General features: G+C 40.6%; 1 protein-coding gene across 2 annotated transcripts in view; it reads right to left on the bottom strand.

Annotated features, from left to right (window-relative positions):
- Nucleotides 1-2606: 2606 nt before the first annotated feature.
- SH3YL1 (SH3 and SYLF domain containing 1) overlaps nucleotides 2607-22334 on the bottom strand; it is a 40483-nt gene continuing 20755 nt past the window's right edge. Inside the window, exons 5-10 of one of the 2 annotated variants that reach the window (XM_058682360.1) lie at nucleotides 19736-19848; nucleotides 18693-18821; nucleotides 16460-16628; nucleotides 15722-15800; nucleotides 9888-9944; nucleotides 2607-3466 (exon numbers count right to left, since the gene is read on the bottom strand). In XM_058682360.1, the coding sequence (XP_058538343.1) occupies nucleotides 3276-3466; nucleotides 9888-9944; nucleotides 15722-15800; nucleotides 16460-16628; nucleotides 18693-18821; nucleotides 19736-19848 (738 nt within the window). In that variant the 3' untranslated portion in view covers nucleotides 2607-3275. Of the gene's footprint in view, nucleotides 3467-7104; nucleotides 9025-9887; nucleotides 9945-15721; nucleotides 15801-16459; nucleotides 16629-18692; nucleotides 18822-19735; nucleotides 19849-22334 lie in introns of those variants that run through there. The other variant, XM_058682361.1, reaches the window with a different exon arrangement.

The following is a 22334-nucleotide window of genomic DNA, read 5'->3' on the forward strand; positions in this document are numbered from 1 at the left end:
TTAATAACAGGAAAACATATGAAAGAATACAACTCACTGGTAAAGGTAAATATATAGTTAAATTCAGACTATTCTAATATTGTAATAGTGGTAGGGAAAGTCACAGAACTCTAGTATAAGCATTAAAGGACAAAAGTATTAATAACTATAAATACAATAATTTTTCATGGATATGCGATGTAAAAAGATGTAAATTGTGACATCAAAAACAAAATGGGGGGGGTGTAAAAAAGCTTCTATATGCATTCAGAGTTAATTTGTTATCAGCTTGCAATGGATGGTTGTGACGCTAAGAAGTCGTGTGTAAGCCTTGAGGTAAACCACAGGCAGAACCTATAGTAAATGCACAAAGACAAAGAGAAAGGACCCAAACATACTACCCATGAAGAAAACCATCATCTTTTTTTTTTTTATAAGTTTATTTATTTATTTTGAGAGACAGAGACAGCGCCAGGGGGGTAGGTGCAGAGAGAGGGAGAGAGAGAATCCCAAGAAAGCTCCACACTATCGGTGGTAGAGCCCAATATGGGGCTTGAACTCAAGAAACGTAAGATCATGACCTGAGCCGAAACCAAGAGTCAGACACTCAACCGACTGAGCCACCCAGGAGCCCCAAAGAAAACCATCATCTTAAAGGGGAGGGCAAAAGAAGAGAAAGAAACAAAAGAACTACAAAACAGTCCCAAAATGATGAACAAAATGGTAATAGTACATCCATAACATTAAAACATTATTTCAAATGTGAATAGACTAAATTCATCAATCAAAAGACATAAGGTGACTGAACGGACTTTAAAAAACGCACATAAGTGGGGTCCCTGGGTGGCTCAGTCGGTTGAACGTCCGACTTCAGCTCAGGTCATGATCTCACTGTCTGTGAATTCGAGCCCCACGTTGGGCCCTGTGCTGACAACTCGGAGCCTGGAGCCTGCTTCAGATTCGTGTCTCCCTCTCTCTCTGCCCCTCCCCTGTTCACACTCTATCTCTCTCTGTCTCTCAAAAATGAATAAATGTAGGGGCGCCTGGGTGGCTCAGTCGGTTAAGTGGCCAACTTCAGCTCAGGTCATGATCTCGCAGTCTGTGGGTTCAAGCCCTCAGTGTGGCTCTGTGCTGATAGCTCAGAGCCTGGAACCTGCTTCGGATTCTGTGTCTCCCTCTCTCTCTCTCTCTGCCCCTCCGCTGCTCAAGCTTTGCCTCTCTCACTCTCTCAAAAATAAACAAACAAAAATTTTTTTAAAAAGGTTTTATATAAAGCAAACATTGACAGACTTAAAGGGAGAAATAGACAGCAATATAGTCCGGATGGGTGGTGGTGGTGGAGACTTCAATCCCCCACTTCCAACAGTGGGTGGATTATCTAGACAGAAAATCGGTGAGGAAACCCTGGACCCAGGCTACACGTCAGACCGGGTGGACCCACAGACACATGCAGAACATTCCATCCTACGGCAGCAGGATACACATTGTGCTCACGTGTGCATGCAACATTCTGCAGGACAGATCACACGTCAGGCCACGAAGCAAATCCTAATTTCAAAAGACTGAAATTATATCAAGCAATCTTTTCTGAATACAGTCACAAGAAATCACAAGAAAAAAAAACTTGGAAAATTCAAAACTATGTGGAGATTAGACAATATGCACACATATAACCAGCAACAGCTATCATCATACTCAACAGTGAAAATCCAAACGCTTTTCCTCTAGGATGAGGAACAAACAAGGATCCTCACTCTTGCCACTTCTGTTCAACATAGTATAGGAAGTCCTAGAAGTGTAATTAGGAAAGAAAAAGAAATAAAGGGACATGAAGGGGAGTGAGAAATACAGGCTTCCCGTTATGGAATGAATAAAAAGGCAGCCACATTAGAAAGGGCAAACACAATTGTCACTGTTTACAGATGACATGTTATTATATATAGAAAACCTTAAGTGTCTATTAATGGCTGAAAGGGTAAAGAAAATGTGAGACACACATATAGAACAAAATCCTGGAATTTGCGAAATTATGGATGGACCTTGAGGGCACTATACTAAGTGAAATAAATCAGTCAGAAAAAGACAAATACCGCATGATCTCACTTGTATGGAAATCTAAAAAAGCCAAACTCATAGAAACAGAGAGTAGAGAGGTGGCTACCAGGGGCTGGGAGATGGGGAAAATTAGGAGATATTGGTAAAGCATACAAACTCCCAGCTATGGGAGGAATAAGTTCCAGGGATCTAACGTACAGCATGTCGACCATGCTTGATAATACAGTATAATACAGTATAATCGGGATTTACTAAGAGAGTACAACTTCAGTGTTCTCACCAAACCAAACAAAGAAGGAAACAAAACAACAACAAAAAAACTTGTGAAATGACGGGTGTGTCAATTAACTCATTGGTAACCCTTCCCTAGTGTATATGTATGTATACGTATCATCACATTGTAGCCTTTAAATATTTTATAATTGTGTTTGTTAAGTATATATTAGTAAAGCCAAAAAGAAAACAAGTTAGGCAGCCAATCACACTGGTGGGTTTTATTTAACCTTCAGGCAAACGTCAGGGCCTCTAACTTTACACAGAGAAAGTAAAGAAACCAAAATCAAGTCATTAACTTATCATTTAAAAAACATTTATTTAGGAACAACTGGGCCATGTCACCATAAGTTGATTCTTCTTCCAGAAATGCACAAACATAACCTCGCACAGAAGAACAGTTAATGTCATCTTTGTGGAATGCAGAATGGCTGAACTTCTTTGCAATAGGAGGTTTCTGCTTTCAATACACATATATGCAATTTTTGAAGAGATAAAGATCATTTTTCAGGATTCATATATCTAGTTCATATCTACAACTAGAAGGATTACTTAATACCCTCATTAAGCTAATTTCTTCTTCTCTGGTCACTTTGCAAATAGAAATAACATGAACTGGTATTCATGCTCCGACCTTTAAGATTCTCAAATTATAATGGCAATTACCGTATACATAGCCGCTCATATGTTTATTGATGTTTGATAATTAACACAAAAGGGCTGTGACCTTGATGAATGGATGATATTAACTATTAAATAGTGTATTATAAAATTAGAACAAAGTATTTAAAGATACGTAAGTTAACCACTTATTGATAGAAAAAATTTTTTATATACTGGATAAAAGTTTATGGAATAAAGAGAAGTATTTTTAAAGTATATATTAAACATTGCTTAACTGGATAGTAAATCCTATCAGTGTGGAAATAAATGTTTTGTAATTCTCAAAGAAGAAAACAATATAAACTTTAATTCATGGTAACATAGTTGGCTGGAAAAATGCCAGTTTGACCTCGAAGCTTCCCTTCCCACCAATCAAAATGAGAATCTGTTTTTGATATAACCGTGATTCTGTCTCCAGCTTGAAAATTCAAATCCCCTGGCTGTTGTCCTTCAAAAGAATATAGTGCTGTCACTTCTATGGCTTGATTCAAATTGCCTAAAACAAACAAACAAACAAAATTATTTAAATTATTCACATTTTTAATGGGAACCCCTGAGAAGAGTGTGTATCTAAGATATAAGTTAACTTTTTTTTAGGACTTGATGTTCTGGCAGAATTCACAGCATGTGGTCTGTATGATTTCCTTCTTTGAAAAGAGCAAATGTTTGGTAATAACATTTCCTAAATCCACACAAGTCAAACTGTATGTTATTATATAGTTAACTATGTATTTAGCAAATATCTGTGGTTATAATTGTTTGCATTTTGAATAACCTGTAAGGTAATACTACCAGCCGACTGTGGAATAACACGGGTTTGAATGCACAGGTGCACAGACATGTGGATTTTTTGATAAACAGCATGGCCCTGTAAATGTATTTTCCTTGCTTTCTTAATAACATTTTCTTTTATCTAGCTTAGTTTATTATAAGAATACAACATATGATACTTATAACATACAAAATATGTGTTAATCTACTACTTATGCTTTTGGCAAGGCTTCTGGCCGATGATAGGCTATTAATAGTTAAGTTTTGGGGAAGTCAAAAGTTTTATGTGGATTTTCAACTATATGGGCTTTGGTGCGCCTAACCCCCGACCCTCCATTTTTCAAAGGTCAACTGTATTTACATTTTCCCCCTTTTATTTATTTATTTTTTTATTTTATGGGGGGGCGGGGAAGAAAGAGAGAGAGAATCTCAAGCAGGGTTCAATCCCACAACCCTGGGATCATGACCTGAGGCAAAATCAAGAGTCAGATACTCAAGCAAAAGAGCCACCCAGATGCCCCACATTTCCCCCTTTTTAACAGAGCAACCACTATGGCTTCCTTGAACTGTAGCTGTTAGACATCTATGCTCATGATTTGACTGGAAAACCATACTCCAGGACAGAGCTAGAGAGTATAATACTAAGCGAAATAAGTCAGAGAAAGACAAATACCATATGATCTCACTCATATGTGGAATTTAAGAAACAAAACAAATGTGCAAAGAAAGAAAAAAGAGAGAGAGAGAGGGAGGGAGAACCAAGAAATAGACTCTTAACTATACAGAACAAACTGACAGTCACCAGAGCAGATGTGGGTAGAGGGATGGGGGAAAAAAGGGGTCGAGATTAGACTTATCATGATGAAAATAAAATAAAATAAAATGTTAAAAAGAAAAATCATGCTGTGTAGCCTTGGTTTTGAGGGTTCCAGCTGACATGCAAATTTTGCTGATTCAGCACATTTCCCCATAGGCTTCACGGCTGTTTTCATTTCTGTGCTTGCTATATCCTTTTTCTCAAAACAGAGATAAACTCAAACCAGCACAGCAAGAAGTGTGTCTGCACACGCACAAGAGCTTCGACACAATGTGTAGAATCTTTTGTATTAGGAAAAAATACCTTGAGAATGGAGGAGTTAATATGAGGAAAAGACATTAAATATTAGAAACTGTAGAGCGTCATAAGAAATAAAAAGAAACATACTTTCTGTGTAGTCATCTCCTTGGAATTGTTATATTTCTATTTCGCGTATTTTGTGCACTTATTAGGCAATTAGATGCTTGTTAAGTGCATCTTAGTGCGGATACACTGAAAACATACATAACCGAATTCTACAAACCAGTTCCTTATTTCAGCCTATACTATTACAATAAAAAATAAACCCAATTTGGCCTGTCAGTAAGAAATAAAAGTAATCAGCACTTTAATTAAGCCACATTGACTGAAACACTGAATTTGTAGCTCACGCAAGATGGGGCCACACTTCTTCCTGTAAAGCATGTGGCATGTGTTCTTCGAGTTCTCCCAGAGAAATAACCCTAATAACAACTAATATAATTACATTACAGATATTACTGGCATTAGTTCTCTCTATAATACAGACATGTTCTGCATATTTGTAGGTTCTTACTGTATTAACTTTTCGTCTGTCCACTTTAAGGAAGAAGTTAAAAGTATGTCACAGAAGAGTAAAGTGGTGATATTTTACCTGCATATCCTCAAAGCCAGTGCATGCGGCAGCCAACTCACATTGGTCATTACCGCCTACGTGACAAGTGACAAGTGACTGAGAGGCTACATGGACGTGGGACACACAGCAAGTCCTTGTGTCAGGCCTCTTCATCATTAGATCAGTGGAATGTAGGTTAACGTTGGAGAAAAAAATCATTCTGAAAATCAGTTTCTTATCAATAATTACGTTTATCACCTCCATACATAAAGCTCAACCTCTATTAAGCAAACAATGAACGAAAACCCTCAAGTAATTCCTCCTTTCTCCTTGTCAGACACATCTGATAATACAAAGAAGCAAGCAAAAAGAGTGCTAGGAAACGTCAGGAATGTTCTGGAAGAAATAGCCATCTTAGCAGCCATACAGGTGTGTGTTTGTGGCACGAGGTACAAAAAGTAGAAATGCATTAAAAGAGGATCACAGTGGTAACAGGCAACAGCCCTGAGTATATCATACGAGCGGCCTCCTGTTCACAGAGTCGGGCACTGTAACAGCACAAGACACGTGCCCCTCTAGGCCTCATCTCCAGCGAGGCAGCCACCGTCATCCCCACCTTGCAGAACATGAAACTCAGGTGGAAGGTATTAGGCAACTTGTCCAGGGAGCTGAGATCTGAATCCCAGAAGTCTGTCCCCGCTACTCATAAGCACCATTGACATCATACCCCAAGGTACTCAGCAGCCACGAAAGTATTAAATTGTTTTCAACAGACTGAACTTGGATTTATCAGGGCATTTTACTTTTGTTAGGCAAATTTTCAGGGAGAATTGGCATATTTTTCTGCATCGCTGAGTTATCAGGACTCTCCAAATGATAAGAATGTTGGATGATGGTCCTGGGTAATCACTGATAACAGAACTGGTTTTTACCAGTCTTAGGAAAATATTTCACGATGAATACTTAGAGGAAGAAAGATATTATGAACTAAATGAAAAGAGGACGGCAGACTTAGTTCAGTCCCTGCCCTCTCACTCAGGTGTTGTCCACTTTCCTCTGGACTGCAGTTTCCAAATGAACTAAAGACAAAGTGGTGGTGGAACAGGTGGAGAAGGGTAAGGCAGGTGGTTCTGAGATGCAGCGGAGAACAAGGCAGTGCTGTGGGGTTTGAGGAGGTTGGTACATTGAGATTGCTGGCACATCTAGAGAAGAATGTGCCTCGGATAGGCAGACACAGTGTGCCCTAGGAGAGTGGGCAGTTCAAGCAGTTGCTGGGAAATTCCTCCACATGCAAACAGAGGCTGGGCCAAGATGGCGGGGGGGGGGGGGGGGGGGGGGGGGGGGGCAGGCACTCCCTGGAGGTGACTGTCCACAGGCCATTCAATGCTGTAACCTGTTAGTTTTTTCTTCAATCAACATGACTTAAAGTTCTTCTTTACTGATATATTAGGGATAATTTCCATGAGGAAAATTTTAATGCCCACAAAATAATTTATTTTAAAAATAGGCGAGCCTTTTCTCTGAAAGGAGGTATGTCCTTCCAGGAAGGGAGAGCCCTCTGGGGACCTTGGAAACAGACCCCACCAATTGCTAAAATATCTGGAATTCACGGATGCATTTTCTTCTGAGTTATATGCCTTCAAGTTTTATATTCCCGTGTTTAAAAAATATGGAGGCTCTTTGAAACAATTAGTCATTTTCATCATAATTCAAGTTTAATTCAAATACAGCTTATTTTTCTCTCCCAAATCAGGACTACCCTTAACAGGAAACAGATTACAATCAGCTTGAGTGATTGGCAGCTGCCCTGAGGCTCCTAATTAGCAAGACTGGGTCTACAGGACTTCACTAGTTACTCCCAGTGGCTTTCTGATGGGAGTCTGCATAATGTAAGCCATATGCAGCCAATAAATACATCTGGCCCCAGACATAATTCAGGAGAGGAATCTCAGCCTTTGGAAGGTCCATTTCAAGGCAGGCAGAAGTAGGAGAACACATCTTTGGTTTTGTGACACATTTAATGTAGTGAGGAATTGCATGGCTGATTTAACTCTCACACCCACATCGCCCCAGGCCAGGTGTGGGGTCTGTCACTTTGGGGACCATGGTCTCTGGAGAAGAGTCAGAGTCAGTGGTGAGTGAGGCAGATGAGGCCACTAGGTGAGGTCACCAGACATGCAGTTCTCAAAAGGTAATGTCTGGGCATTTGTGGTTGTCACGACTCGGGGGGGGTGCTACTGGCATCCGGAGACTTAGTTCCGGGGCGCTCCTGGCCATCCACGCAGCACAGGGTGGCCCCTGCAATGGGTGTGCCCAGATTGTCACTGCAAACTACTGGGTGGATAGGAGGCAGGCAATGGATACTGACGTCGAAGGACACAGCCTGTTGCAGAGACTGTGGACCTTCCCGGTTGTCTCCGTGTCAGGCCCAAGCGGCACGTAGCCGGAGCCTCCAAAGGGTGCGAAACAGAAGTACGTGCAGCTTGGAAACTACTGCTATGCCCAGCAGCCCATGCAGAACTACAGCTTGTCGGTGGGCATGGGACAGGCTAAGAGGGGGCCTGGGTGTCCTGGTGAATGGGCTTGAACCTCAGCTCAGGCCTGTGCATTGTGACTTTTCTCTCCAGGAATGCTCTGCCAGGATGTGAGAAGGTCCTTGGCAAGAGTTTAACTGGTTTCACGGCTGTTTTTTAAACACACAATAATGTGAAGTAAGTTTTATTTTAAAAATAGACTTTAAGCCTTCCCTTTCATTTTTTTTTTCTTCAAAAACTTTTATTTGGAGAAAGGACAAAATAAATTAATACTAACCTAGTGCCCACTGTTTGTACACCTTAACTCATCCTACCCTCAAATATAAAAACAAAATCCCACCAACCAACCAACCACGGGCCGGTAACGTTATCCTTGGATCACACAGCTAGTGATGAAAGTATTGAATTCAAGTCTGAGTCTCCTTCCAGAGCCCACTCAGGGTTTTGTTTCTTATAACTTGACACTTCCCTCCGTGCCTTTTGGGGGGTATTTCTAACATTCTCTAGGCACCTGGGCTATGGGCGTGAGCTCTAGAGAAATCTAGGAAAGGGCTGCAGTCCCCACTGTCACCTTACTAAGCACCCCTTGCTAAGTCTACAGCGTCTGTCATCCCTTGTCCCTCAGCGTCCCTGCTGGGCCCCCCTCCCCAAGCAACTCAGCTTGTCTGTTGACCTCAAATGTAAGAACCCCTTTAATTGCAGGATACCTAAGTATGGGTCTAATTCTAACAGTCTTTAAAAGTAAAAGACCACAATATAAAGTCTTAGATGTTTATGCTACTTGGGCATAAACATTTATATGTTGACCCCTTTTGCTTCCGAAGGATGTGTCCAAAGGTCACATTTAACACTCTCAGTAATCTCTACCATGGCTGTAAATCACATTTTCAAGAACAAAATACATTTTTTTAAACCTGTCAGGGTTTTTTCACTATGCCTGAGACCACAGCACAGCACTCTCCCAAAGTCAAGCCCAGGCCATCAGACTGGCTCTGAACACAGGCCTCTGCATCCACTCCCTGAAGGGAATTACCTGGGAAAGGATGGCCAGAACTGGGCTCCAAACAACTGAAACCAGGCTGGAAGAAAGAGGAAAGTCAGAAAATCTAATCTAGCAGGAAAAGGTTGACTTCTGTTCAAGGAACTCTGCTTAAGAGACATTTTTGAAATATCTTTATAATTTTTTGTTAAATGGGTACTTAGTTACCTTGCCAATCTGTTTCCACCACACAGATAATGCCCAGGTAGTTTGCTTACCCAGGAGTATATGGTTCTGTGATTCCAGTGATACAAGATGATGTGAAAAATAGGCTATTTTACAGCTGGTTAACCTCTGCCTTCACTGTGTGTCCCGTTCACATTTCTAAATAATTGCTTACTTCTTTCAAAGAACATTTTCTACAGATTAAAGTAAGACAGGTTGAGGGACTATTTTTATCACAGCAAATCCTAATGAGTTTTATGAAGTAGCTCCCAATAATGGCAAAATATCTGAACATGAAAAATCTTAAAAATCCTTAAAAATATAAAAATATTCATGGGGCTAAAACCCAGAGCAAATGTGATGATGACGAAGCTGTAATTCACAATGAGCAAACTTTGTCTTTCTTTCCTGACAAGGTTTTACAAGATCCTGTAGTTCAGCCTCCGACAAGCCCGTGGGCCCTGGAGCCAGCTCCCTCCTGAGCCAGGTGCGTCATACCAGGTGACTGTCCCTCCTGGGTTCCCCACCACGCTGCTAATCTCAGATTACAAGCAAGTAAGCGAGCAAAGCCACAGCATTTTTTAAATGAGATACTTTTCAGAATAACGTGCATATCCTGTAAGTCAAAGAAGTGATGTACGCCTTCCTAGAGATTTTTATAACCTGCCAGATTAATTAGAAAGTTTGTGATTATAAGATCAATATGAGTAATTTTTAACATGTAGATATTTTATTTACCAACTCTCTCCTGATAGCTGGAAAGTTCAGGGTACAGCTTATATTTGTTTCCATTACCTGCAAAAAAAAAAAAAAAAATAGAAAACTTATTCACATATATTAAAAAAGATAAATAACATAAAATATTAGCATATATAAAATAGCCAAGAATGCCTAATCTTGCCCTTGCAAAGCAAATACTTTAGTATATGTGCTGCTGAAGCGAGCACAACAAAGCAAATACTTTAAATTGCTCAGTGATAGAACTCTCATTATTTTATCACCCTTTAAATCAAGAGGAGCCTGAATAAACCCAGGAAATACACTGAGCATAGGCAGGGAGTAAATACATGATATGCACATGATCAGAAGCACTACAACTCATGACCTTGGACATATATGTTCATGGAAAATGCACACACATCTGTTTTCCAGAGCAATCATAAAATACCTGAATTCAAAAAAGTTTGTAATCCCCAAACCAGTGATTTTAAACATTCTTGTTTGCTTGACTCCTCAAATAATTTTTAAGCAGCATGTATTCACTTGTATATTTTTAAATTAACACCTAAAATTGCTCAATATAAGCCTAAAAGTTCTGAAGGGCATGCATTGTAGCGTATTTCAATATCAATTATTTAAATTAAATAATTACATCTCTCCTTTTTGGGATAACAGAATATAAATATCACAGTAAAAATACACATCATTAATACTGTATCTGTACTCACCATTGTGAGTTTAAAAAACAAAGTTTTTTTAAAAATTTGAGACAGAGAGAGAGCAAGCAGGAGTGGGGGAGGGGCAGAGAGAGAGGGAGAGAGAGAGTCCTAAGCAGGCTCTGTACTGTCAGCACAGAGCCCAACGTGGGGCTCGATCTCACAAAGCATGAGATCATGACCTGAGCCAAAATAAAGAATTCGGTGAAAAAAGCACCAAGCTTTTGCAGATAGTCAGAAATTATGTAATGCTCATTTTAACCTTTTAGTCATATTTCCATTCCCTTTGTCCCACAGATTTTAACTTTTTTTTTTTTTAACATTTATTTACTATTGAGAGGCAAGAGAGAGACAGAGCATGAGCATGGGAGGGGCAGAGAGAGAGGGAGACACAGGATCGGAAGCAGGCTCCATGCTGTCAGCACAGAGCCCGACGCAGGGCTCGAACTCAAACTGCGAGACCATGACCTGAGCTGAAGTCGGATGCTTAACCGACTGAGACACCCAGGCACCCTCTCCCAAAGATTTTATACTAATATATTAATATTATATTTTATGTAACAGTTTCTACAACAAAAATTTGTACAGAAATTTATTTTTTAATTTTATTTGAAGTAAGCACAAGACTGTTAAATAATTTCTTACAGATCGAGTTATTATTGTAATCATTACTGGTACACAATTGACCAAAATCTTAAATATATTATAAATTTGTTAACTTACTAAACAGGAAAGTAAATTTTTATTTGAAACACAGCTCGATAGATGGATGAGACTTTAGCTCATTAAGCAGGATGACTATTTCTTATTTCTAGAATGACAGAGGTTCAACGTCAAGTTGTATTTTAATATTCCTTTTTAAATGTATAGGTGCTATGAAGGCTGGTTCTTAGAAAAACTAGAGAGGGCTAGAAAGATACATTTTATAGCAATGTAACAGAATTATTTGATGTTCCTTCTGAGAGAGAGGTCAAAAAAATCACATGGTTATCTGTAATTAAAACATAATAAAATATTTATAAGATAATAAGATACTTTTATAACTTTCTGTTTTGGTGATAGGTAGCTACGTGATTCTTAAAATAAGCAATGTATAGTGATGATACTAATTACTGTTGTTACATAAGCTAACACGACAATCCCATCGTCCCTCTTCAGTTTTGTGGAAAGCAGAGGAACAAGAGCCACTGTCCAAACGACTCGACTTGCTACTCCTCAGTCACTCACTAACTATGTCAGTATCTATATTTCAGATTACATCACCATTCTTACATTTTGGAGACAATGTAGCACGGTATGATTTGGATGACTTGGGGGTTACTTTTCTTACTCAGGTGTGGAACAGAAACCCTCAGGAAGGCCAGGGGAGGATGGCCTGTACGTCCCGTTGTGAACGGAAATGGCTTTCGGAAGGAACATGTCTCGAGCAGGACAGTGTATCTCTCACACTGTTGCTCTCATACCCTAGGCAGTGTCGGGTACCCTGAGGATACAAGTGCACTATGTAGGCTGCGGCCTAAGAAGCTTATGACATAAGAATATAGAAATAAACATCGGCAGCACGGGGAAGAGGGTATAAATATTCCAAAAGAATCTAATTTTGAAAACTGACTAGAAATAAGAGATTTTGGGTAGTGATCAGATATAGGACAAAATACATGCAAATTAGGACTTTCTCAACATAAAAATAAGCACTCCAAAATAGAAATGGGAAAGTACATTCCATTCACCCAGCAAACCAAAATTATAAAGTACTTAGGAATAAATTTAACAAGAAAGGCACAGACACTATGAAATCTTAGGAATGACAGAAAAATGCCTCAGCAAATGGAAAGCATAAAATGGAAAGATTATCATAAACATGCCAAATTAGTTAATTTATATGTTATTGTGATTAATATCCCAAGTCATAGAATTACTCTAAGTTCATAGCATTATTTTTTGGAATTGCACATTGCATACTGCAGACCCCCTTATCCACAGTTTTCCTGTTTCACAATTGCCTGCGGTTAACCACAGCCCAGAAGTGGCTCATCCTCCTTCTGATTTACTGTCGGAAGGTCAGAAGAAGCCTAATGCCACCTCACAACTGTGTCAATCACCTCACTGCGTCTCATGTGGGCATCTCATCACCTCCCATCATCACAAGAAGGGGGAGAAAAGTACAAGATATTTTAAGAGACAGAGAAACCACATTCATAGGACCTTTATTATAGTACGTCATTGTAATTTTTCTATTTTACTATTGCTAATCTCTTACTGTGCCTAATTTATAAAGTAAACTTGATCACAGGTATGTATGTATAGGAAAAAAAAACATAGTTTATATGAGGTTCAGTACTATCCATGGTTGCAGGCATCCACAGGGATCATGGAACTTAGCCCTCACGGATAAGGGGGGACTAAGTCTGCATGAAAAACAAGACCAACAGACAAATGATTCATGTAGAAAAAAAAACTGTAGCCCGAATGACAAAGTCCTCAATGTACAAAGTGCTTCTACAAATGGAAAAGGCAACAAATACTCCAATAGAAAAAAATCGACCAATGAAATGAAGAAAGTTTTCAGAAAAGATAAAAGACAAAACTCCAGCAATTATATCAAGAAATCCTTAAGTCACTAACTGACAGGGGCAACACAATCCAAATAAAAAGGAGATATAACCAACCCTAACACATGCAAATACTCTAACACTAACAGTGGTGAGGAACATATATGATGCAGAGAGCTACAGGTGGGAGAGTGCTTATGGTGGGCAGTATACGTATATGTGGTGGGCACTGTATACAGTGGGGAGAGTGCATGCTGGGAAGTGTATACAGTGGGGAGTGTGCATGCTGGGAAGTGTATACAGTGGGGAGTGTGCATGCTGGGAAGTGTATACAGTGGGCAATGGCTGATGAGACTCTGTAGTAGTAAAAACTTAAAAAACAATCTACCTAATCTGTTGAAATTTAAAAAATATGTCCTTTGACTTACTATATCCATTCCTGGTAATTATCTGCAAAAATAAATAAAGAAATAAATGAAAGTACCAATATGTAGACACACAAATTTACAAAGATGTAAATTGTGGAGATGGTTGGCATGGGAAAAAAACTGAAATAATGTTAATACCTATCAGTAGGAGAGCAGCTGAATAAATATGTTTTTTGCCCCATGGAATATTAAAAGGCCATTAAAAAGAATTAATTAGAGCTGCACCAGTTGATTCAGATGTTTCCATGAGGTGTTTTTCAGCAAAATAAATAAAACCCACAAGCAAGATAGAGTAAAACTATCAAAGAAAGATATATGTGGAGAGAAATACAGATGTCTGTACCGCATGTTGTCAACATAGATTTCCTGAAATGAGTATGGGAGAGGGCACCATGTGAGTTAGGAGGTGAAATGAAGGAAAGGCAGCAACTCATAAAAGAAAAAGAAAATAATGCATCAAAACCCATCTGTTATGCATTTATATAAAATTATATATGTGAAGATATGTAATTAAGAACTAAGATTCTGTTTTTTAATAAAAAACTTATTTTTTATAGGTCAGATTTAATTTTGTTAAAAAAATATTTATTTGTTTTTGAGTGAGAGACAGCATGAGCGGGGCAGGGGCAGAGAGAAGGAGAGAGAATCCCAAGCAGGCTCCACGCTGTCAGTGCAGAGCCTGATTCAGGGCTTGAACTCACCAATTGTGAGATCATGACCTGAGCCACAACCAAGAGTCAGATGTTTAACTGACTGAGCCACCCAGGTAGGTGCCCTGAGATTTAATTTTTTTAACGTTTAGTTATTTATTTTTGAGAGAGAGAGAGAGAGCAAGAGAGAACAGGGGAGGGGCAGAGACAGAGGAGACAGACAGAATCCCAAGCAGGCTCCACGCTGTCAGTGCAGAGCCTGATGCAGGGCTTGCGCCCAAGAACTGCAAGATCGTGACCTGGGCAGAAATCAAGTCAGAGGCTTAACTGACGGAGCCACCTAGGTGCCCTCATAAGATTTTTACACATGCATCTTACAGACATGTATTTTCCTAGTGAGGAAACTTCAGAAACATCATGTATTTTAAGACATAACTACAGAGGTCAGATTTTATGCAATCACTCAGCTTTAAAATAAAAATAGATTCCAGTGCCCACATCTTGTTACTCACTGGAAATATGAGTGTATGCAAATTAATCACCTGGACATGAATCAGAAATAGACCATCCCTATTGAAAGAAGAATACGGCATCCCAGGAGACAAAGGAACAGCCAGGTCACACAGTAAGAGTGGGTAATAAAGCACAGGTTGGTTCCTGAGTGTCTTCCAGGGAGGGGACGTGTAGGCAAGCTCACGGCACAGCCAGGAGCCAGCATGAGGGCGGAGACTGCATGTGGGTCCGCAGGTGAAGGGGCGGTGGGTACAGAGCCTGAAGGAGGGGCCATCCTCCTGCCCTCTAGAGCCTTTGACACTTGTACTCCTCCTCCCAGACCTTATCACATGCTTCCTTCCGGTGATGGCAGTTACTTCTCCCCATGTGACACCTCCTGTACCAGACTGAAAGTTCTTCAAGGACAGGATGTAAGGTAGATTCATCTTTGTACTCACAAAAGCCACTGCACAATGCTCTTGAATAATAGTGGATCATTATATGACACATCACCTCCTTTACCATATTGCTAGGTACTGTTACCCTCTGTGCCCATAGAGCAGAATTCCAAGAGTGACTGTCATACAAACGATGAATGGAAAGAGGGATGGAGGCCAGAGCCTGGTGCTTTAAACATTTAGTCTAGTTTAAAACCAGCCTCAGGAAATCCTGAGCTCCTAAGAATATATGGCTTAGATCAATATTCAGAATATAAATCTATGAGTATACAAGAAAAATGGCTTATTTTGTTCCTATTTCAAATCAGCAGGATAGCAGTCTTTGGAAGAAATGACAAAATAAATGAGAAAATTTTTAAAGATAAATCTTTGTAAATTAGAGAAAGCCTCTTCTGAATGAGAAGAAGCTTTCACAAGTTACAGTCATGAGAATACCTTTGTATTTAGAGGAGTCTGAGCATTTATCTTTCTCTTCAACACATTTTAGTTCTATTTGATACTAAAGTTTAACAACTGTTAATTATAATCATATTTGAATTACGACAAAAATATTTACTTTGGGAGCCAGAGTTCAGCGGGACTTGTGCAGATGACTGCTGTGGTCTTGACAATGGTTTCGGAGGTAATTCTTTAGCCTGGGAGGGACAAAAAAATGCACATAATTTTAAAATACTTTATTATCATGGAGCATGTGAGGCTTTTCTCTTCTGGAGAATGTATGTGGCCTATTTTCCCCCATGCACTTATTAACGAAGCACCCTACGCGAGCACAGGTAGTGTGCTTCGGGCCACACTCAGTTGAAACGGACGCCACATGCAGGGGTTGACAGTGGGTGCCCTTCTGTACCTCGCCTCATCCAGGCACCGCTGACAACCTACGCGGGCACAGCCACCTGGTGACTGGCTCGGCAGCCCCTGGGAGGCCGTGACAACGTAGGCTTGCTGTGGCGGCTTTCGTGCCCTGTGATGGGGATCAAGCGACTCCGAAGGGTGTCGTGGAACTTGGTGCGCACGATCGATGCTCGGAGGCCTGAGACCTGTGTGTCAGCAGCTACCGTTAGCACGGCTACTGGTACAAAGTCCTCTCCTCAGAGATGCAAGTATGGAAAACAACCTATGTTTCTCCTCGAGGTTTGTACAGGTGACACATCACAGGTGTATGCCATTTTCACAAGGACTTTACGCAAATGACAGTATAAGGGAAGTGGAGTCGGTTATCAGGAACCTGATTTCAAGGGCAGAATATGCTATTTCCTGCGACTGCTAAGAGACACACAAAAAAACCATGCATTACAGCAGGCTTCCTCTGTTGCTTTGCTGCTTTTCTTGCGTTGATTCGCTGTCCTTCATTTTCATACTTTTCAGTAAAGGAATCGAGAATCTCATAGAGATCTTCCGCTTGAGCAGGCCGCGGCATGTCTCCAAATAAAATGTCATAAGCTCGGATGTCTTGACAATAAAACCTAATAAGGAATATCAAATTAAGAACATTTATAGACATAGAGCTTTCCTAGAGCTAAAAGTAGGACACATACCTGTGTGTAGGGATATACTCACATCTAATACTTCATATATACTATTTTTCCAACACTAACTACAAGCTATAACCCGTTAAGCCCCTAAATTCACTCCCCCAAGATCATCTGTAGAGCCAATCACCATAAATAGTCTGATACACATACTCTTTCTCCAATAATATAAAAATCAAATCACATATGCAAACACATCTATATAAACACATGTAGGCAAATACATCTACGCTTCTGCAAATATACCTACAAGCATATACATTTTTACAGGCTTTTATTTTTTAAGTTTCTTACAAAAATGGGGCCAACAAATACGGCTTTGTAATTCCTTTAAAACTGTTTATTTGCATCAAAACTATATAAAGATTTGCCTTACATGTTTGGAAGCCCTGCAATTAATTAAGAAGTATGTTTGTTTAGTTTATCCAGATTTACGTGAACTTTAGTGAGAAAGTCTTCTGAAGGCCTGAAATCAGAAGTTTCTAAAAGAATGCTTCAAAAACGAGAAGTAGAAACATCTCTCTTGACTTTATAAGACACAGAGCTCTGCAAATCTTTATTTTTCTCCACTCCTCCTATTTTCCAGTTTCTGTGTCTTACACTGAATATTGTCACATGTGCTTATTAACTCTTTAAAAATTTTGTTTAATGTTTATTTCTTGAGAGACAGAGAGAGACAGAGTGCAAGTGGGGAAGGGACAGAGAGAGAGAGAGGGAGACACAGAATCCAAAGCAGACTCCAGGCTCTGAGCTGTCAGCACAGAGCCCAGCGCGGAGCTCAAACCCACGGACCATGAGATCATGACCTGAGCCAAAGTTGGCTGTTCAACTGAGCCAGCCAGGTGCCCCAGTGTGCTAACAAACTCTTGAGTGAACAGTAAATTTTGTGCAGATTTTCCCTGGAAAGCAGGCAGATGAGGTTGGGGGGCAGGGGTTCCTCTGCTGTAACCACACAGCACTGTCGGCTCCTGCCAAGCTCCCAGCTAGTGGGATCTCTGCCTGCCATGTTCTGAAGGAAGTTTCTCTTGTCAGCCAACCTTTTATCTTCCTCTGAGAAGCCAGACATGTTTTAGTGGCGATGTAGAGAAGCAGTTCGGGGGAAACTTAGCCAGATGCCAGTTTAAAGTACAAGTTCTTCTCCACCTGTCAAAATACTTCTAAATCCGTTTTTTAAAAATCAAAATTGGGGGCGCCTGGATGGCGCAGTCGGTTAAGCGTCCGACTTCAGCCAGGTCACGATCTCGCAGTCCGTGAGTTCGAGCCCCGCGTCAGGCTCTGGGCTGATGGCTCGGAGCCTGGAGCCTGTTTCCGATGCTGTGTCTCCCTCTCTCTCTGCCCCTCCCCCGTTCATGCTCTGTCTCTCTCTGTCCCAAAAATAAAAATAAAAAACGTTGAAAAAAAAAAAATTTAAAAATCAAAATTGATCTCCGTTTTATGGAAAAACAACAAAGGCAGAGAGTCATAATAGACAGCCTCTCATAATGAGGAATATTTTGATTGACCTACAAGTTGTAACTTAGGTACTTTTACAGATGTTTGAAAAATATACTGCATATGATACAGCCAACTAATACAATATTATGTAGCCATTAACTTACACTTATGATTCTTGCAATGCTGGATGGAAAAAAGGATTTACAACTCTATCTATTATGATTACAATCATATGTGGCAAAACAAGGGAAGTTATGCTTAGGAAAACATTGTCGGGCAATAAAGCAAACGGAGCAGTGTTAATCTCAAAGGGGTAGAATGGGATTTTTTTCCTTCCTTATAATTTTTGGTGTGTATTTTCTAGATTTTGTCTAAGTACATATTGCTTTATATTGAATCTTTAAATAAAGAAATAGAGTCAAATGTTGCATGTTCTTAAAATATGTTCTTAAAAAAAGAATATACGAAATTACTCTGTAAACTCCAAAGAACTATGTGAATCTATGACGTACTATTCTTCTCATCACACTTTCCTCAAATTAAAATTATTTGGCTTGCACTTACTTCCGATTAGTTTCTTTCCTTTCAATCAAACAACTGCCTTCTAGAGATACACCAGCAAAGAGTCCTCTAGATTTGCAGTACGTGAAGACGGCCGCGGAGCTCCGTAGGGCAACATTTCCTTCCAAATTCCTGCGAAATACAAGGCTTTGCAGGAGAGAACCAGACTCGCAAGAGGATCGATCCTAAAAACGACTTTCTGAACCGCACTGCACTTCTCCCTCCAAAGAGTGCCACCGTTCTAATCTCAGGCCGCTTGTTTTCATTCATTACTTCCTATTGGCCTGAGCTAGATGTGTTTAGAGTGGTCTAGAGCAAGGACAGGGCAGGGGAAGGACTTGTTATTTAAAACCATTAAAAAATGATGTGGTAGTACAGAGGACCGCCTTGTACCCGATTCATGGAAAGCTGATAATTACCAACCTTGTCTTCCTTTCTTAAAACAGCAATGTACATTTCAAGAGTCCTAAAGACTGTGGGTTCTTTTTACACTGACTATTTTCGTGGAATTTAGAAACGTTTTCAGAGGATTGTACTGTGTTAGCTTTTGTAAACAGTCTGAGCTTTCAGAATTTCTAAATTGCTCAGTTGACCCCAGAATAGTTGTTTGTTAACCGAGAGGGAAAATGCAGCATATATACTGTAAACATCACGCCAGTGAGACACTTTCATTTTAAGTTTTCACTAGTTTGAAGACAAGTTTTGTTTTCTTTCTTGATCAATACTGTCTTTTATCAGTTAATTCAATTTGACCTGGCTCCTTCAAAGCTGAAAGGTACATTTTATGTTCAATTCCAGTAGATACGATGGCCTTCATTTCTGAAATATTTAGTTTCCTTTTGTGTGTTCTAGTTTTAAATTTTCTTATTTTATCACACTGCCTATGTTTTCTATTTCTTACTTCTAAAGAGCCTCAAACCCTCTGGGACATATGTAAATCATGAATCAGTTTCATTTCAATTCAAAGTTCCTCCTAATGCAAAACTGTATAGTTTTTAAGCCATTACTCTCCAACAGCTGTTCAGAAACTATGTTGTAGTACTCACCTTCCCAGGGGCCCAACTGCCACAGTAAAATTCCCTCCAAGTGTCAGGTTACCACCTTTTGCAAAAGCTTCTACTGCTCTGTCATAATTCAAAATTATTACCAAATCTGATACCTGAAAATAAAAAAGCCCATTCATTTAAGAATAATTGTCTAAATATCATTTAAAATACATGTTGATTAGAACTCAAATATACACCATATAATGCAGCAAGAATTTCAATGTAGACAATGAAAGCATATGAAGGAAGGGTCATTGTTGTTTTGAGCTGAGGATTCACACAAGGGACATTTGCACAGGTCAGTGTGGCAGACACCCCTGACCATGTGCTATGGGGCTCCATACAAACCTCCCCGGTCCACCCGACAAGCTGGTAATGCAGGTGACGACAAAGGTCTAGTAAGGTTAAGAGGACTGTCACAGTGATAGCCAGAACACATCAAACATAGGTAGAACAGAAAGATCGAAAGTCCTCTTTTAAACTAAACACATCAAGAAAGCCAAGCAAAGACCACACAGCTAACAGTGAGGGCAGAAGGTCAAGGGTTCTCAATGACGTTTGCACCCTGAAATCCCTGGCAAGGCCACATGCCTACCACCAGTAAACTGCACATCCGCTTTCTTTTTGGCCGCAGAATTCGAAATGCCAGAAGGAAACTAGTTAACTATTAGTTAGTGCCTCCTACAGAGTTAGTTCTCTAAGGGCAAAAATTAGAACGTGAGACGGCTCAAGACATGCCTACAAGGACAGCATTTGGTTTTCAAGTTTGCCGGAGCTGTATGCAAGCCCCATGAGAGCCCAGAAATACAGAGAGCCCTCAGGGGACACAGCCCTTGGGGGACACAGCCTTCCAGGGACAAAGCCCTCTGGGAGAACAGCCCCCTGGGGGACACAGCCCTGGGGGGACACAGCCCTGGGGGGGACACAGCCCTCCAGGAACATAGCTCTGGGGGTGGGGGGTGGGGACACAGCCCTCAGGGGACACAGCTCTCTGGGGACACAGCCCTCAGGGGACAAAGCCCTCTGGGACACAGCCCTCAGCCTCAACATTCAAACCGAGTGTTGACATTCTGCATGCCAAGACACCTTCCACCCCTTACACCACTGGGCCCTTCTCTGCACATTGACTTTAGTGGGCTCAGAAGTTGAGCCTAGCCTCTAACAGTAATTTTTCCTTAGCTTACACCTGGACACCCTCCTCATTATTAAAGTAAAAGAGCTCATCCAAACTCTCTCTGGAAAAGCTAAATCATTTCTCTCAAATCACACTATTGGGTGAAAGCAAGACTGATCAGAGTTGGCCCATGGTGAACTCTGGCCTTTGCTATAACACACAGTTGAGTGATCCATATATGGGTGTTTTCAGAGCTTTGGGCTTTGTTACGACTGTCCTGAAAAGAAAATACTAATAGTCTTTAAACCAAGTCTTTGCATTATCTTTCCTTAGACCATTGACTTTCAGATCGTTTTTGTTTTTAATGAATTGTGTGTGAATTATAAAACATTGGAAATTCTCTGTAGTTTACATACTTGAATCAGTACTATAATCTTAGTGTTAACTAATGTCTGAGCTAAGGAAGGCCACCAGATCCTGTCAGAAGATGACCTAGTCCCTAACTTCATATACCTTCAGAACCTTAACCTGGTCTGGATTCCAAAACAGAGCATAAATCTAAAGTTCCTGCAGATCACATTCATATTTCACATGTACTAAAGATGTTATCGCCTACAGGAGGCAGTGTGGTGGGCTGAGAGATCACAGAGTGTCCTGGATGCAAGAGATCTGCTCTGGTTCCCCCTGCTGTGGTTGGTGCTGTTGGCTCCCTCAGCCCTGTACCAGAGGCACACCACCTGCTGCCCGCGGACGGAAAGAGTGGTGGTGCCCAGACGCCACCCCGCTTGCCTCGAGGCTTAGCAAGGCTGTTATGTGGTTTGCCTTCTGCTGTTGTCAGACCAGGTTGAGTTTACCTGGGATCATCCCTTGCTCCAACTCTACCCTTTCTCTGTCCTGCTTCCTTAGTCCCTTATGGTTTCAGCCCTGAGAACATTTGCTCAAGAAATCACATGTACCCCAAGCCCTGTCTCAGGCTCTACATCTAGTGAACCCAACCAAGGACAACCATACCCTAGCTGTGTGATCTTAGGCAAGATGCTTAATGTCTCCGTATATTGAATATACTCACGTGTGCCCTACCTACCTGGCCTAAAATCCATGGGAAATTATGTAGACAGAAGTCACAGTCAGGAACAGACAGGGTAGTACAAGTGATGAGACCCAGGGCTGACTTCTCACCTGATTATCCATGGAACCAAGAACACATAGTCCTTCTACCTATGGACAGAGGCTTGAACACCAGGACCGCTAAGGAACACGGCACCCAATGCCACGAACAGCCTGCTGAGTGGTTTCAGGGCCAGAACCCTCCATTTGAATGGCCCGTCTGTCACTGTCTGGCTACCTCCTACTGGGGAACTCACATCACCCAGTTCTTTCATGTGCGAAATGAGAGCAGTGATAACCATTCTCCATGGCTATGGGATGGAACTGATTCCATAAGAATATATGCAAAAGTTTTACAAAAATGTTAACTGCTATTGT

Source organism: Neofelis nebulosa, chromosome 9 (assembly GCF_028018385.1).
Source record: "Neofelis nebulosa isolate mNeoNeb1 chromosome 9, mNeoNeb1.pri, whole genome shotgun sequence".
Lineage (NCBI taxonomy): Eukaryota > Metazoa > Chordata > Mammalia > Carnivora > Felidae > Neofelis > Neofelis nebulosa.